The 18353-nt window shown below is 35.6% G+C and overlaps 1 protein-coding gene across 1 annotated transcript; it reads right to left on the minus strand.

Annotated features, from left to right (window-relative positions):
* Positions 1–12669: 12669 nt before the first annotated feature.
* On the minus strand, positions 12670–16076 carry LOC147382656 (galacturonosyltransferase 8-like). The gene is made up of 3 exons (XM_086428180.1): positions 15748–16076; positions 14436–15665; positions 12670–13154 (listed from the first exon to the last, which is right to left on the minus strand). Exons 1-3 carry the CDS (start codon positions 15883–15885, stop codon positions 12879–12881), a joined length of 1644 nt encoding a protein of 547 aa, XP_086284306.1. The 5' UTR covers positions 15886–16076; the 3' UTR covers positions 12670–12878.
* Positions 16077–18353: the final 2277 nt, after the last annotated feature.

The raw sequence follows: 18353 nt of genomic DNA on the forward strand, positions 1-18353 counted from the left end.
ATTTACAAAAATACCCCACATAAGGATACACTATTAGTTAAACCAGGATTACTTTTGTCTTTGAATAAAAAAAGAGGTTCTATTACCACACTAACTTTTGCTAATGCCGCCACAAGATGTGTGCTAATCTTTGGTCATTTACATATGAATTGCGGTGGCATAGCAAAAGTTGGTGTGGCAATAGAATCTTTCCATAAACTCTGCAAAAAGTGATAAATATATTTCCCAACGATCAGTTCTGGGGAATTTCTAATCCTAAAGGAATGGTTAAGAATCCCAAGAAAGTGAATCACTAGAAAATTAGAATCTAATCCTATTATTTCAGTCGCCTGTTTTGTGGAGAGTATCAAACTTCGTTTGAGATTAGAAAATAAATTCTATTAAATTAAGAGAGCTGCTATCGTCACACCAATTTTTACTAATGCCGCACCAATTCCTATGAAAATTACCAAAGCATTGCACACAGTTGGCTTGGTGCTAGTAAAAGTTGGTGTGGAAATAGTAACTCTCTAAATAAAACCACACATATCCACCAAAACAACATACAAAAATTTGCAGTCGTATGTATGTACGAAGAAGAACAGACAAATAATAATAAATAAATAAAAATTAGATACCTTAGTTTCCTCTTTTCGTTATGTTGTTCTTCATTAGGCCTAATCACTTGCTGCTCCTCCTCCATCACCTTTCCTTCTTCTACTAATCTCTGAACCAAATTGTAGCCTTCAATTAATCACTACTTTTGCTTCTGAAATCTCGATTTCTAACAATTTGAAGTTGAAATTATGAATTATGATAAAGTTTATAAACCGAGAGTTTTACTTATAGTTTTCTACTAACTTCCTTAATCCTTAAGTAGAAAATAGAAAATAGAAACATAAGTGGTAGAGTACTCTGATTAGGAAAGCTTTTTTTTAAATCAGGACTTTGGGAGTCACTAGGAGATATAATTTTCTATCTCAAACGTTTGTTTGATGAAAAACTTCAAACTTTGTTTGACACAAAGTGTTTATCCTCTTTTTTCACATTGTTAGCAAAATGGAAAGTCACTACCTTACTTGTCCCGAAAAATTGGGGTCAAATTTTGGCCCTCGTCTTTTATGTTAAGTGAAACACTTTCGTTGCTAAGATACTAAAGATTTTAAGCCTTACTAAGAGTCTCTTAGCTCAAATGGATTATTACATCAGCAATTCAACATCATAACCCTCTAGATTTCATATATATAAAAAATAAAATAAAAATTTACATCTTACAATAATAATAAAAATCAAAAACCTTTTTTTTTTTTTTTTTAATCAAAGGTTTTGAAAAAGGATGGATACCTTCCACTTAATTCTCCAACTTAAAATTAAAATTTAACATTGAAAAATAACTATTCAGATTAATATTTTTTTTTTAAATTCATAAAATTTTATCCTCTACAACGCTAAAGCACCAAATCATTAGTAGGGGTGAAATCCTTAGTAAGAGGCTACTTGGACTCTTTTGTGAATATCTAATAGAGTACGTCTTACTAAAGGTCCTTGGGTTCATCTTGTGGCATCCAAAAATATATTCTGATGCTTCAAGGTTCTGGAGAACAAAATTCTATGAATTTTGAACAAAAAAATAATTCAAAAAATTTAATTTTCACTATTGAACGGTAACTTTAAATTTGGGACCTATGTAAAAGTTTGGCAACCGTCCATTTTCAAAACCTTGAATCAAGCCCACAGTACATTATTTTTTGAATTTTTTCTTTGAATATGAGGTTTTCCACGAAATTCAGATGGCTGGGGTGTTGGTTTCCTAATTTGGCATAATAACTTATTAAATTCTTCTAGTATTTGATATACCTTCTAGTATTTTTACTGTTAATTTTGAAAATCCCTTATTAAATCGGTGATATTAGGTTTAAAGCCATGCCAAATGCAATATTGGGTTTACAGTTGACCAAAAGTAGTCAACGTAGCTCTTTTTAGAAATTTACATAATTGTTTTTTTTTTTTAAATACCTTTCAAAACTTAAAAGTACAAAGAAAAAATTTGAATAAAATTAAAAACAAAAAAGATATTTACTTTCAATCAAGGAGGTAAACCTAATATTGGTATTTTGCATGAGAAGGTGTAATCCTAATATTTTAAATTAATGTGGGATTTTTTGACTAAATTAAACTATTTTCAAACCATTGACATGCCCTTTCATCTTGAACTTCTCTCATAAATTAATAGAAAATGACCCAAATACCATCATCCACAATCTCTACGTAGAGGCCCTTGATTTTTCTTCTCAAAACCAGTTATTTATTATACCTCTTTGATAAAAATTTGACTATCTTCAACCTTTAAACCTCAAGACAAGATAAGATTTTGAAATAATGGAAAAAGATGCAATTTTGGGTTGAAATTTTTATTTTTTTCCTTACGGTTCCAAGGTTGAAAATAGTATATGGGAGGTTATTTTAAGGGTAATATTTTAAAAAGTGTATCTTAAAAGGGGTTATATCTTCTCAAGAGTAGACTATATTTTGAAAATATGGAATTTGTAATTATTTTCTCAATAAAAACAGGGCCATGTTTTACCGTTTTGAGAAGTGAAGTGCTTAAGCATCAAGTAATTTTTGTGCTCATTCTTCCTTCTACCGCGATTTGTGCCATCTTAACTCAATGACATAAATTTCTCCAAAAATCCTATAATCCCTAGTAATAAGTAATAACAATAAAGGGTGATTCAGACATAACCCTCCTTGTTTTACTGAATATCAACGTTCCAATCTTGCTCTTGACTCATCATATTTTAAGTGTGACACAGATCTTTTATAGGATAATTTAGTAAACCCCCTACAAAATGGGCGATATTAGTGTTTTCTTCCTATAAAATACAAGATGAGGTCTATCCCCATTGACTTTCGTTGACCCGATCAAACCGATAGCAAAAATATCATTAACCTCAAGGGAATGACAGTGTTCCAATTCCACAAATAGAACAAGATGGAGAGGCAAAGTCAAAAATGACAACTCATCAAGGAACAAAAGATGCCAATACAAGAAAAGATTCAGATTTTTTCTCTTCTCGATGAACCATACAAAATAACTTTAAAGGAAGAACCTAATCAAGAAGGCACTCTATGTAGCGAAGTCTATCATATTCGGCATCAACCACAATGGACTCGATCATTGTCAAAAGGAGAATAATCATTCGTCTTCTTTTACCTACATTTGGAAGGAATGCATTGATCTCATGAAAATACTCTTGTTCTTATGCTTCTGATCGATGATCATGATGTACACAAAATCTAGGTGAACTCAAGAAGAAGCAGTAGAACTACCTCAAAATGTAGGAGAAACACCACTAAACAATAGTAAGAGACTAAAAAATTTCATCCTCTCAATACTCTAACGAATTGAATATTCAAGCTCACTCAAAGTGAGAAACAACAACTATAGTTAAGATAACCCTTTATTATGAAAAGATAAATTATTCATCCTTCTTTTTTACTCTTTAAGTCTAAAAAAACTATGAAAATAATATCTTGAGTCACATTAAGGAAAGAAAACTTCCATAAAGGATGAATGATCAACTGTGGCCAACTTAGTTCCAAGGGTTGGCAATGTGACTAACCAACAACTAGGAGTGAAAACTCCATTAAATCTCGAGTTGTTCAGAATTATCCCAACTCGAAAAGTCAGCACAGTTACCAATGTTAAGACTTCTAAACCCAAGATGTTTTGCTTGGTAAAATAGTGAGGCAGTAAAACCTACATTCTAGTATGACAAACCCACAACTCTATAAAAAAAAATGAGGTACTAAGACCTATTTTCTAGTACGACAATCAGACCCACAACTCTATCAAATTGTGAGGCAGTAAGATCTACATTTTAGTACGACAGTCGAACCCACAACTCTATCAAAAAGTGAGACAGTAAGACCTACATCTTAGTATGGCAGTCAGACCTGCAATAAAATAGTATGGCAATAAGACCTACATCTCAGTATAGCAATCAGACCCACAATTCTAAGAAAAGTGAAGTAGTAAGACCTACAACTTAGTTTGACAGTCAGACCCACAATTTAGTAACATAGTACGACAATAAGACCTACGTTTTAGTATGACAGTCAAACCCACAACTCTAGTGCGGTGGTAAGACCTATATCTTAGTATAGCAGTTAGACCCACTACAAAATAGTGCGGCAGTAAGACATAAAATCAAAGAGCCACAACTCTAAAGTCGATGTGACGTAAAGTCACCACAACAATAAACTTGAAGAGCCATAACTCTAAAGTCGACGTGACACCAAGTCATCACGACTATAAACTCAAAGAGCCACGGCTCTAAAGTAGATGTGACGCCAAGTCACCATGACTATAAACTTGAAGACCCATAGCGCCAAGTCACCATGACTATAAACTTGAAGACCCATAGCTCCATAGTCGACGTGGAACCGAGTCACCATGACTGTAAAAACAAAAACCTTCGTTTTCCAAAAAGTTCCCGCTTCTCTTCAAAGAGCCTGCGCTCTCTAAGAAACTCTAGCTTCTCTTCAAAGATCCTGCACTCTCCAAGAAGTTCCCATTTCTCTTCGAAGAACCTGTGTTCTCCAAGAAGTTCCCTTTTTTCTTCAAAAAGCTCTCGTTCTCTAAGAAGCACCTTCTTCTCTTTAAAGAGTCATCGCTCTCTGATGAGCCCTTGCTTCTCCATCAAATAGCTTTTCCATCAAATAGCCATCATTCTCCAAGAAGCCCCTACTTCTTAATCAAAGGGTCATCACCTTTAAACTAGTCCTCGTTTCCCCAACAAGAAGGAAGCCCATGCTTCTCAAACAAAATAATCCATGTACTAAGAGCCCACACTCTAAAAATCAAAGAGTTATCGCTCTAAAATGAGTTTCAAGGAATCGCCAACTCCCAACTCGAACAGTTAGCAAGACTAAGAGTTCTCACTCCAGACCGAGTTGCATGGAGCCACTAACTCCCAACTCAAAAAGTCAACATGATACCTAATATATAACTAGAATTTTGAATTCCACTCTTAACTGAATTGCATGGGGGCATCCCCTGACTTAAAAAGTTAGCATGACTGTAATACCCCGAGTTTTTAACTCATATCTCAAGGAAATCAAATAGTAAAATTTTCAAATTTTTTTAAAATGAAGACTTAGGATAAAACACTTACTTCGTTCTATTCATTTTCAATGAAATTTGATTTAGTCATTGGATTTAAAATGGCTGAAAATATACTTTAGCCTGTAAGCACACTCAAAGTCGAGTTTGGACGAAAAAGATACAAAAACCTCGAATTTTGTGTCAGGCGAGACGTAAAAGGGTGAATTTTTGTTAGAGCGAGAATCAATAAAATTCGATCACACCATTAGGTTCATGGTGAAAAATTATAAATAATAAACTATTTATTCATCGATTTTTGAGTCTAGAGTTATCGTCAAAAATAGAAACAAATGAAAAATAACAAAAATGCCCTCAGTCCCTTTTATAAAAGAAAGTTGACTTTCTTTTATTTCATTCTCTTCTTTATCAAACAAAGCAAAAATACCAGCCAACTCTAATCCAAGGGTTTCCACCGTCTTCTCATAAAGATTCATCGTTATCGAATCATCTTTGAGCCTCGATATAAGAAAGAAAGTTATCGACGTCAACGCGCTACACGTTCTAACCACCTTTGATATTTGTCTTTCTTTCTTTCTCTTCGTCTCTCACCAAAAACTAGCGAATGGGTTTCGATACCACCCACTCGGACCTTCCTCTAGTTAGAAGGAAAGTCGTTCATCATCGTAGAATAAGGGAGAGCATCATCATAGAGAGCTTCGCAACCAACACGTTCTTTTCGTACTCAAGTTAGTCCAATCTCAAGTTTTGTATTATCAATCTTTGACTTCCGTGCTACTTCTTCACTTTCGACAATCACAAACTTCGGTAGGAAACTCTCAATTCCTATTGATAACCGTAGATTTTGAAAATTGCATCTAGAACTTTTATCAAATGTGTGTTGTGTTTATAAATCATAGAAATTCTTTGTTTTTATTTTTAAATTCATGTTAAACCTATGTATTTGGTGTGTTTTAATCGTATTTTAAGAACTATACAAAGAAGGGATTGTATATCGAAAAACTGTCGACGAAACCAGAAAAGGGCCATTGTTGCGTGGTAGGAAATTGGATATTCATTCGCAATCTTGTAATGTTAATTTCTCATTTGTCTTCAAAGAAAAATGATATATATATATATTAAAGAGATATTTCTCATTTGTAATGTTAATTTCTCATTTGTGAGCTATTAAAGAACTTGTGAATGCCCGAATGGATAGTGCGTTATATCATCCAAAGTGATGTACTATCTTAGGATGTACAATAGGGACAACCAAGTTCATATGTGGTATGGGACGCGTATGAAAGTGGAGTCATAATTGGAATCCAGATTCATTCATTTTTATCTTTACTAGTGAACTTATAATGTAAAGGTGGTCATATACGAATGAGGTTGTATAATGAGAATCACATGCACACCTGATAGGCATAGACGAAGATGATTGGTCAGTAATCACTAACCATCTAGAGTAGTTGAACGTTTTGACACATCAAAAAGAAACTCATTGCTTACGATCACTTCAAAAGGCCAGCTTGAGCTGAATAAATGGTCAACTAAGTGTGGTAAGTACAGCGACCGGCCATAAAATCAGGAACTAAAAGCCAGTAAAGTATTGTAACATCATGTCCCGATTGGAAGCGATCTACTTGTGAATCCCAACTCTCTAATTCCACTACTACACCATTATGTATTCTGTATCTATTGTCTTATTTTGATATATAAAAAGATATGCATGTTTTAATGTTTACGTACTATCAGTTAGATTTGTATAAGAAAGAAAATATTATAGTAAGTACAGTTGATTGATATAATGTGAGTTTTAAAATTTTAATTACTCACCCTTAATTATATGTACCAGTTAATTGTAGTTGTTTCGTAAAACCTTGCATGTCTTGAAATAATTTAGTATGTTTATTCGTTCATGTTAGAAAAGGTTATTAGTAGGAATTGTTTATGAACCTATTGGGTAACCATTGTTACTCACCCTGCCTTTCCTATTTTTTTTTAGTTCTAGAGCCTACAGTTGGTGAGACGGGTATAAAGCCGACAAACGAGGAGTATCTGGTTGGTCGGATCAACAACCAGAGTCCATTACCTAGTGAGCAGTGGGGTTATACCTACTAGAAGTTAGTTCATCCAGAAGGTGTAGTTTTTGGATTGAGTTATAGGTCCATGTTAAAGAGGGGATACTTTTTGTAATCCTGCACATTGTCACCCTTCCGCACTCTGATCTATCTATGTTGTTCGATGTATTTTGGTTTCCACTACTATATTTTCAATTTATATATATACAAGATGTTGTGTTTGGTTTAGTATGTAGTAGTTGTGTCGTGGAATGCTAATATAAACTGAGGAATCAATGTTGAAGTCTCTAGGAACCACCTCGTACTTAGAAATTTGACATAGGGATTTGTGTAGCATTGCGAGGCACTACAATGATGCTAAGAACCAATGTTCTACCTTAATCAATTTACGTTGAGGCAACTCCCAACTCAAGGGGTTGACGACAAGTCAACAATTCAAATTTCATCTCAAACGAGCTACGTGGGGGCAATTTTCAACTCAAAAAGGTCAACAAAGTGCTAAACCTACCTTTGCTAATCCCAATGAATGAGAGTTACTCTTAGAACCTTGGATCTCATCAAGATCCAAGGCCTTACGAGGGGGCATTGTAGGAACCAAAAGAGTCGCTCATTGGGATTACTAAAGTTGCCAAATCAAGGCATTAGGATATGGTTCAACCCGATTTACCAAGTATCATGGGCTCAACCCATACCCCAATCGGATCCGCCAAAAGAGATCCAACCATTTAACCATGGCCCAAAGTGGTTCGACCTTTATATTGGTCGATCCCACATCTCCTCTCAACCTTAAGGAGGTCTGATCTCCCTATTGGAGTCGACCCCTTCACTCTTCCAAACCTCAAGGAGGTCCAGACTTCTCAAGGAGCCGAGCCCATGTTATTGTCATCTGAATGAGGTCTAGACTTCTCAAGGAACCAACCTCTTGTCATTTTCATCTAAAAGAGATTTGATCTCCTCAAGAAGCCGACCCCTTGCTACATCATCCAACCTTCTCCCAAACACTAAGGTGATTCTACCAAGTTTTGACAACAGCAACAGCGGCTACTACTTCTTCTTCTTTTCTTGCTTTGCTTAGCACTTCTCCTGCCCTGCTTAATAGCTACTACTTCTTCTTCTTCTCCTACTCTTACTCAGTAGTTGACACTACTACTATTATTACTACTAATATTACTACTCCTCTTACTACATTTGGGAATTATTCTGAGGAAATTGATAAGCTAAGAGAATTATGTGAAACTACACATGTAGAAAAGGGAATTACAAGATGCTCTACTACCAAGGTAAAACATATATGGTGCTCGATAGAGTTGCAAATACATAAAATGGAAATTAAAAAATCATCAAGTTTGACCAATTACATATTAAGACCATGCCCCATAAAATTTACAAGAATCAAAAGGAGTGAGTCTTCAATGTCATTAAGGTCCTTTATTGTCATAAATATTAGATAACATGGGTGAAGGGTTACAACTAGGTTATTAATCATCCCTTAAAAGACTACTCTATAAATAGAGAAGCATCTCTCATTCAAACTTAAGGCAAACCCACACAAAAAACACTTTGACAATTATTTTCTTCTTCTTGCCTCACAATTTATCTAAGATCTAGCTTGATCCTCGAAGGCTCCTTAGCCGACATCTCACCAAGTTAAAGCGATATCAGGTTGTGACCGGAAATCCTAATGCATTATTAGAATAGACGACTAGAACTCAGAAGTTACATCGGAGAAGATGACTTGGGTTGATAATCAATTATAACTCGTATCTCGAGGATAAGTTAATCAGTTATTGTAACACATATTTCAAGGAAATACTTATTATCTTTGTAACTCGTATTTCGAGGGGTGGGAGATCCAAAAAATCTCCTTCAATTTGTTATACCTTAATTTATATGTATGGCCCGGTGAATTCTACATAGAAATTTCAGTAAGATTTGATAAATTATAATAGTTAGATTTAAGAATTTCATTATCATGAGGCATGAGTTTACCAATCAAGCTCCATTTAAAACGTGGGCAACTTAAAGTTTTGGCTTAGAAAAAAACCCTTTGATAAAAGCTCATCAGTTCACAACTAATTCATTGATCAAGATCCATAGAAATATGATAACTATGGTTCTGACCCCATTGTTTTCAATCTCACTTTACAATCTCAGTATCTATTGAGGTGATTCAAATGAGTCACTTTGGTATCTAAACATTTTTTTATTTTATTTATTTATTTATTTATTTGCAAAACTGTTAACCTAAAAGAAGAAGAAAAATGGGGATCGTGTTCATGGCGTGTCTCGTTCCAAAAATGACTCTGGGTTTTTTTTATTTTATTTTATGGGTAAGCTAGAGTTGAACCCATGATCTCAAAGTTGCTTTCCAGTTTGTCAAACCAATCAAGTTATGGGTCTAAGCACAAAATGACTCAGTGATGTAGGACATCTAATTGAGAAAGACCAGAATTTTCAGACTGAGTTGACTCAATCAAACCTAGTCAACTTGGGTTTTACCAGCCTAGTTCGGGTTGGACTTGGTTGTGTCCATACTCGATCCAATTCTGATTTTAGTCCTATGTATTTATTCTATTTTAGTTTTAGAAGTTGTTTGATTAGTTTCTATTTCAAGTTTAGGAAGTTTTTATTTTATCTAATATCTAATTTTGTTTTAGGTTTCTATTTTTTTATAATTTTATTTTTTGTTTTTTAAGCTATTATTAGAAATATTTAGAAGTGTCCAAATTGAATTATAATGGGTTTAGAAAGTGTCTATCATATTATAAATAGGTTAGGAAAATTACTTTTTGATATTTTCGAATGTTTCTAAGTTTATATTGAAGTTATCTATATGAGGAGCTTCGAAAATGAAATTCAATAATTCAAATATATCAATTCAATTATATTTTCTCTCTTAATTACTTTTTAATTTTATGCTTTATTTCCTTTCAAGCTATTGCTTGTTTACCTATTGAATCTATTGATTCAGACGCTTTTGCTAAATCATTCAGGCACTTGCAGTCTGGACAATTCTGACCCACCCACCCTTTGAAGGATCTTATACCAAAAATAAAAAAATATAGGCAATCAATTTCGGTAAATTATTATAGTCATCTTTACATCATTATGTACTAGTACTCGGTATTATTTTTTTCTTATCCCAACTTACATCTAACTAGTGGGATCGGATGAGCCAAGGCCTGGACCAAGGCTTATGGTCCCTCCCCCAGGCACATGCAATGCCCACAGATCACACACACCAGGTAAGTGAGGATATGCCCTCGTGGGTGGCTTCGAGGAGCTGTTGCTCATTATGGGTATCCAACACACAACCTACAGACTCTCACCACTTATTGCACTCTACTTGGAATATTTACAAGTTTCTTCGAAGATGATGCTAATTAACTACTTGATCAATGAGTTATTCATCAAGGTGTTGCTCACTTGATAGCATATGGGTAACTGATTTACAAATGGCACAGGAGACTGCTTTGGCAGTATAGGAAATCCACGTCTATAAGGCGTTTAAGAAAACTCATTGAAGGCATTTGAATACCTTAGATGGATCACTCCAAGGATGCACTTGAAAGGCTTGCGATGTTGGTGGCTTGATGAGGTGTAGTTTGTACGTGAAGGGGAGGAGTTTCTTGAGCCATGAGTAGAGTGTCCCCACATGTGGTTTTGCTAGGCTCCATACCCTAAGGGGAGGAGTTTCTTGAACCATGAGTAGGGTGTCCCCACATTTGGTTTTGCTAGGTTCCATACCTTATTCCTTCAATTAGAAATGGTGACCATCCTTCTTGCCCCATCCATTGGAGTGAAATTGATTAACTGCTCTGTTGTGTCCATGGAATCTTTTTAAGTAGAATAACTAGTCCTTAGACATAGTATGGATATCGAGTATGAGCACTGAGAATTGTTCTACATACTCAATGCACAGTGGTGAACTATGGGAGTTGCCTAGCTTTCTATGAGTAATGAACTCCACGTTCTTGGGAAGAGATTGATTATCTAGTTTGCATTTCAGGTTGACCCAAATGTTGACCATACAATGATCGTTCTCTGTTTTGTATTTTATGTTCTCTGTTTCAACATATTTGTAGTAGCCTTCACCTCCTTTGAATATGGTCTCATGACGCAAAAGTACTATTTTGTATCAAATAAGAAATTTTCCAATTCCTTTGCATCACAAGCACCCTTGTGTGCTCATGTCTTGTTTGCGCACATCCAGCAACTTTTACCCATGGCAGGGATTGTTGACCTCATGGCTTTAACTACAAGGTTGACTTTCACCGTGAGCTTGCTTAATTGCTTCTAGAGGAATATCAAGTTGCCTCAGGTGTCTTTAGGGTCACTGCATCAATCTGTGCCGCATGGTCGCTTTCCACATTGTTTAAGTGGTCGCCAAGTTGCATCAAGCTGTCAACAATCCCATCAAGATAGACCATCTGTGCTTCAATATGTTCCTTATGGGTTTATCTTGCTGTTGGTGTTGGTTAGTCCACATTGCCTAACTACCTCGGCATTACTCTTGATGAACTATAGGATCTCGGAAGCTTGCTCTGATACCACTTGTCACACACTCACACTTGTGCTCATTGTGCTGCTAAACGGTGTGTTACTTATAGATGATGACCTGTAAGTAAAATAGGAAACCCTCCACACAAAATACATGGAAGCACGATGACTGAAAAACGCTCTAAACACAACTTTTTTGACATTTGATGGCAACTTACATGGAACAAACTATACTTGGACTTGTTACAGGGCAACACATTACATGAATACTATCAAGGCACACTGCTTGCTTGAACTAAACAACACTCATATGCGTCCTAGGTAATGCTTGTTAGTAGGCTTGTGCCTTCACTCCGCTTGTGTCTCTACTCGTTCCCTCAAACCAAGTCTTTTACCCATTTTCAGAAGGAAACATTAAAATACTCGTTCCCTCAAACCAAGTCTTTTACCCATTTTCAGAAGGAAACATTAAAGGCTGAGACAAGTCATACCGCATCTACAGGATGAGCCAGGCATGCCACAAAACGCCCAATTACAATGGACAAATGTATAAAAGGACACAGGTACATGACTAACCCTGGATAGGCCTAGCTCGGCCTTGGACAAACCCCGAAACCTAGACAAAGGCTACGTCCTTGACCATTACAGTAGGGTTATATTTTTTTGAGTAAAATTAAATAAATCTGAAACGTCAAGTGCTATAAAAATTGGATAACAAATTAAAAGATTCTGGACCGCTATGTTATTATTAATTTTAACTATATATTTCACAAGGTAAATAATTTCAAATTGGACTGATTTTTATGGGGATGATCTCAAGACAAAATCAGTCTTCGACTTAGGTGTATATATGCATGAGAAACCAAACTCTTGAACTTCAATGGTTTTTTTTCTCTTTGGGGAGGGGGTTGAGATTAAGCAAGCATGTTTATGGTGAGCAGATTTTCTAAACTCTGTATGGCATTGTTCATACATCACATTCTAATTTGCAAAAGACATATAGACAATTGAAAAAAGAGTTCCAACTACATAAAACACATAGGAATACTACAATTGGATAAAACAGGTAAATTTCTAGAACACTGAATAAGAATACTTGGAATTTTTGTAAACAATTGCAATATAACTCACAAAATGTTGACTGATAGGACAAGTTGGTATATCCATGCAGAGCTCTAAATAGAGGGGGCTTCAACTATGAACAATTTCCTCTAGAAACCAAAATTGCATGCCTGGACAAATTCCATATCATAGTCAACATATTTTTTCCAAAGGGGCCGGAACTGGTTCATGGCAATATCTAACCATGGTTTCATATTCCCATTGAAGTGCACAACGGCAGCATTCCTGATCTCATCCATGCTTATGCTTGGGTTATAGCCCAGACCAAGTACATGCCATGATTTGTCTAGAGGTTTGGTTGTGGAGTAAAATGTGATCAGACCAGGAGGCAAGGTCCCTAATTTCCACAAGGTTCGATTCTCATTCTGCAATATAACAGAATATCTAATTAACAAACACAGCAAAAGCAATAAAACAGCAGAAACAAGAAAAACAAAGAAAAAGTAAGTAACAACAACAAAAATGAAGATATCCAATGTCTTATCCTTGGGTTGATCAAGTCTTAGAGACGGTACACAGTATAATGATAGACAACAGGTCAAGAGGACTAATTTTCTAAATAAGCTGATTTTTTTCAGAGAAGTTGTCACTTATTATACAGAAACTTGAAGGCTGCTTTTTTTAAAAAGAGCTTCTAGTTCTGATGGGAACCTGGAAGCCCATATCCAAATGCTCCAAAGAGAGCCTATAGCTCCTCGTTGGAGCAGCAAGCTCTCTTCAGAGCCAATTCAACACCTACTTAGCTGTTTAGCTCCAGTTCTACTTTGCCTCGGTGTATTAGATGACAAAAGTTGCTTCAGAGTAGCAGAAAAAAACTTTTTCTGGATAATTAACTCTACTTTCTAATTAAAATATAAGAACCACAGCAGAAAGTTTACACTATTAAATTATGTATTGTATTCAGTTTCTGTGATGTTTGAAATTTCATTATGGTATGTAATCCCTTGTGGCTTATGGTCTCCTAAGGATATATTTAGACCCCATATTGTGAAGATTTTACGGGAAGATTTCACTTTGGCTAGTAGGGCTTTTAATTCATACTGGAACAGCAGGAATAAAAAGCCCATGGATCTAATTATCCCAAAGGTCTTTGTCTCTCCTATTCCAAGATCATTGGTGCACAAACTATTTTTTTTTTTCTTCTTTTTTGTTAAATTCGTTACTATGAGTCATCTCTTCCAGAACAGAAAAAAAGTGACTTCTTTACTAATGGATATTGGGAGAATCTATGTAGTAAATGTGAGGAATCTCATAACTATTCACAATAAAAGCACAACAGTTCAAATATCTCAACTTCGATTTGAGCCACCAGAGCCATTTGTGCAAGTATTAGAGAAGCCCTACATTCGATTATTATGAATGGAATATATAATATGGTAAAATGTTTTGAAATCAAGAATCTATGGTTGGTTTTCTGCTCATAAGTTATTTTTTGGTAACTCGTGATTTTGTTCCATTGCACATGTTTAGCGTATTTTCACGAAGCTCTCAATAAGATGGTTAGGATTCATTCAAACAATAGGAAATTTGTTTGAGGTCAATCTTTCCCAAAAATTTGGATGGGAGCAGATTGACACCAACAACAACCATGCATGTTCAATTGTTTCTCAAACTAGGAATTTTGAAAAAAAGAGGTATAAACTTACCAAATTCTGCCAGTAATGGTACTGTTCTGTACATTTCTCCCTCCTCCAAGCATCAAGATCAAAGAAGTTCATCCCATAAGCCCATCCACACGTCTTAGGATTAAACTTCTCCTTAATCAAAGGGTGGGAGAAATTCATGTATTGAGCATACCGATGAAACGAGCCAAAACAAGTTTCGACTGCCCCATTCACTTTCCCATCCATATCGATCTTCCACAACCCTGTTAGATCCCTCTGAACAACAATATCGTCATCCAAAAACAAGATTCGGTGCAACTTTGGATACATCTCAGGCAAATAAAACCTCAAGTGATTCAACATCGACAAATACTTCGGATTCCTGAATTTCATGTTTGTTGTGTCCTTGGTCGCGTTTTCAAGCTTATTCTCAAAATAAAACCTCTGCAAATTTGCAGATTCAAGCTGACGAAGCACTGGAACATAAGAAGAGTTCAAGAACTTGTAATCTTCAACTGCCTTCACCTCAACATGAGCTCCATTATAATCCTTCATCTTGAACATCACCTTCATTGATCCAAGATTCATCTTATCTGTAACAACATGGAAAACGTGTTTCCAAGGCTCTTTCGAATTCTTCACAGCTGAATTAACAACGACGGATGCTGCAAGCACATTATCGGAGAAGATCGCATAGTGATAAAGCTTTGGATCCTCCAATTCTGGAGGAAGTGATTTATCATCCTCTGAATACTTATCTGGATGAGCGATCAGCTCTTCCATCAATCTCATGGAGAGACAATGCAAACTCTTAGGAATCGATTTTGCAGCAATTAGGCTCGAGAAAGCCCCCTGTTTCTTAGCCTTTGTGAGCTGTTCGTTAACAGCGAAGATTGTGTCTTTAAGTTTCTGGATCTTAAGCTGATTATCGAAGGTCTCTTTCGCTTCCACGATCACCTGTCGTGTAGCCTTGATTCGCTCTTTGACCTCCTTTTCAAATTGGCGAAGAGAAGATTCATCGATCGAAAGACTTTCGGGATCAAAGAGAGAACGATAGGACGATTTGGAGTACAGATCCGAGTAATTACGAGCGAGATCTGCAAAAACTCTAACCTGCTTCGAATTCTCAAGCTTGAGTTTTCGAGCGTAAGATGCGTAAGCGAGAACCAGAGATCTGTGATCGTCTGCTTGTTTTCGGATCTGATCCATACGTGGCTTTAAAGGATCTGATTTGAGTGCGAGGACGGATCGACGCGTAACAGATCGAAAACCCTAATTCAAGAACAGAGGAGAAATTCAGTAGTAGAAGAAGAAACGAATCTTGTAGAAGAGAGATTTGTTGATCAAAACTTACCAGATTGAGATCTGTTGATTCAGAGTTTGATCTGAAGTGGAGAAAGAGCGTGGCAGAGAGGATGAATGAGACGGCGAAAAGGAAGAAGAAACGTTGAGATCCGCCATTGAAGAAGCTTCTAAGAGTTGAATTCTTCATCTTTTTTAGGGTTTTGGAGAAGAGATGAGAGGATCATGAAGATGGAAGAGACGTTGATCCATCAAATTCTCTGCTGTTTATTATATTTTATAGTTTTTCAGATTTGAGAATTTTGCCACTTATGTGAGTGTGTTCCTACGCGCGAAAGTGGAGATTTCTACGCGGGGACCACATATTCTAAGGGAAAGTCAGCGGTGGTTTTGTGCCCGCTCCCACTATCTTCCCCACTTCGACTTAAGGTATCCTACGCTTCTGAGAGTAGATTTGCAAAACCAACTCGCTCATATAGAATAACGCCACGTGTCATATTAATATAGTATGCTAGTGCCGGTAGGTTTCAGTAACATGGCGAATTATTGGTAGTATGAGTGCACTTAGCGGTGTCAATTGGTCGGTTATGGTTTGGTTCCTAATGAACTTGAAACTATAATCATTATATTTAGTTGGGTTCTGATTCTTGTTAGTTTCAGGACCAGATCCAAAATAAATGGAATCAAAATCCTTAAAAATCTTGGGTACTCATTGATTCTAATTCTCAATAATCAAATGAAAAGAAAAAAGTATTTCAAATCATTATAAAAAAAAATTTCTTTCAAAAATTTAATATATTATTAACAAAATTATTCACTTAGTTATAATACTAAATATACAAATTAATGATTTTTTCAAAACTAAAAATTTATCTTAGTTAAAAGTAATAATTTTTTAAAAGAATAACTCATTTTAAGCTCCAATCGATAATTTATATGAGAAATTGAATAATTTTATATAACATGCATTTATTTTGAAATAAAAAAATACCTTAAATCATATATAATATGGAAAGGAATGACAAAATAAATCGGTTCCGAATAGTCGTGATTACCCATTGGTTAAAACCTATCAACTTCGGTTTGGTTCCATTTTAGACTTGGCTCTAATTGGTTCCAATAAAAAGAAAATCGGAACCGGAGTTTTTGGTTCCGATTAAATGGGTACCCATTGACACCCCTAGGGTGTATATGGTTTATAGTAGGGGTGTACATGGTTGAGTGTGGGGGCAAAATTGGAACAAAACCAAATTTGATCGGCTTTACAACTTCGGAACCCAATTGACTACCCCTTAGAATCGAACCAACCTTAGTTCAGTTTGGTTTGGTTCGGTTTTCAATATCTTAAACATAGATATCAAGGCACCAATTATCAAATCTTACCACTAAAAACACACGACCATCAATGATTTCAGTCAAAAAGCCCAACAAAGAAATGTCATTGACAATATAATATTAATTGTAGAGGTAGAATCTGGTGATTCCTCGTTCGACTCTTCTCTACTGAGCTAAAGTAACTCCCTTGTCCTTTGTCGACAATAAATTTCAACGGATCTACCTCGAGATTCGTGAAATAAGATCGCAAATGATTTTATTAATTTTTGATGAAAAAGAGATATAGATCTCAATGTTACCTCTGATTAACAATCAAATACAAAATAATGATGATGTATGTAGCTTTTCTTCTCTCCGAGCTTCGCGCTTTATCGGCTGAGAAAGTTGTTTGGACGTTGTCTTTGCTTTGTGATTGATCTTCTATAAGGGCTTATGTTGATTTTCTTCTCTCCGGGCTCCGCACTTTATCGGTTAAGAAGATTTTTTTTTTTGGCTTCTGGAGAAGAGTTTTATGCTTGATCTTCTCTTTAGTCGGAGTTCGGATCTTTGAAGAACTTTTGTTTTGTCTCTAAAGGAGGGCTTGAGAGCTTTTTCTTCTCTAGAGGGAGAGCTTCTGTCTTCTGAGAGAAAGTAATCCAGATCCCTTCTCAATGAGAAAGGCTCTTGTATTTATACACTTAAAGGTAATTTAGCTTTCCAATTATACCCCCAACTTAAAGAGGTTTAATTGATTTATTTAAAAGGCTAAATTTGTTCAAATCCAATTTTAAGGATTTAATGGATCATTATTGAGTCAAACTCATTTGTTTGAGTGTATAGCTCAATACTTAATGTCTGGATCACTTTGATTGTTATATAGATCATGGGCTTTATCTGCGAAAACCCAAAACTCAGACTTGTAAGAGGCACGTTCCCATTTAATGGACTCAATTTAGATTTGAGGCCCATTAATAAAATTAGGGATTTTTATTTATAAAAATTTGTAAAGGTCACCTCAAAATTTTGGTGCCTACAAATGCCCCCTCAAGGATGCATTATTAGATGCGTAGCTAGCAATGATGCATTCTTGATCACCTTGACTAGTATGTGATATGCTTTGGTGAATGTGTCAACATTTTTTTTTTTTAATACGACGTGTTCCTCTAACAAGCTTTGTAGCCAAGTTGCCTCGATATTCATCTGAGTTGAGTTGATATGGACTCACAATGGACTGAATTAATAAAGGTTGTCCCATGAGATACCGATCACCTTCTTTTAGAGGCTTGGAGATACTCAATTAGATCATGATTTTAGATGTCATTAGGCGAGCTCCACAACCTAGTA

The sequence above is a fragment of the Akebia trifoliata genome, chromosome 16 (assembly GCF_017979445.1).
Source record: "Akebia trifoliata isolate Shusen 1 chromosome 16, ASM1797944v1, whole genome shotgun sequence".
NCBI lineage: Eukaryota > Viridiplantae > Streptophyta > Magnoliopsida > Ranunculales > Lardizabalaceae > Akebia > Akebia trifoliata.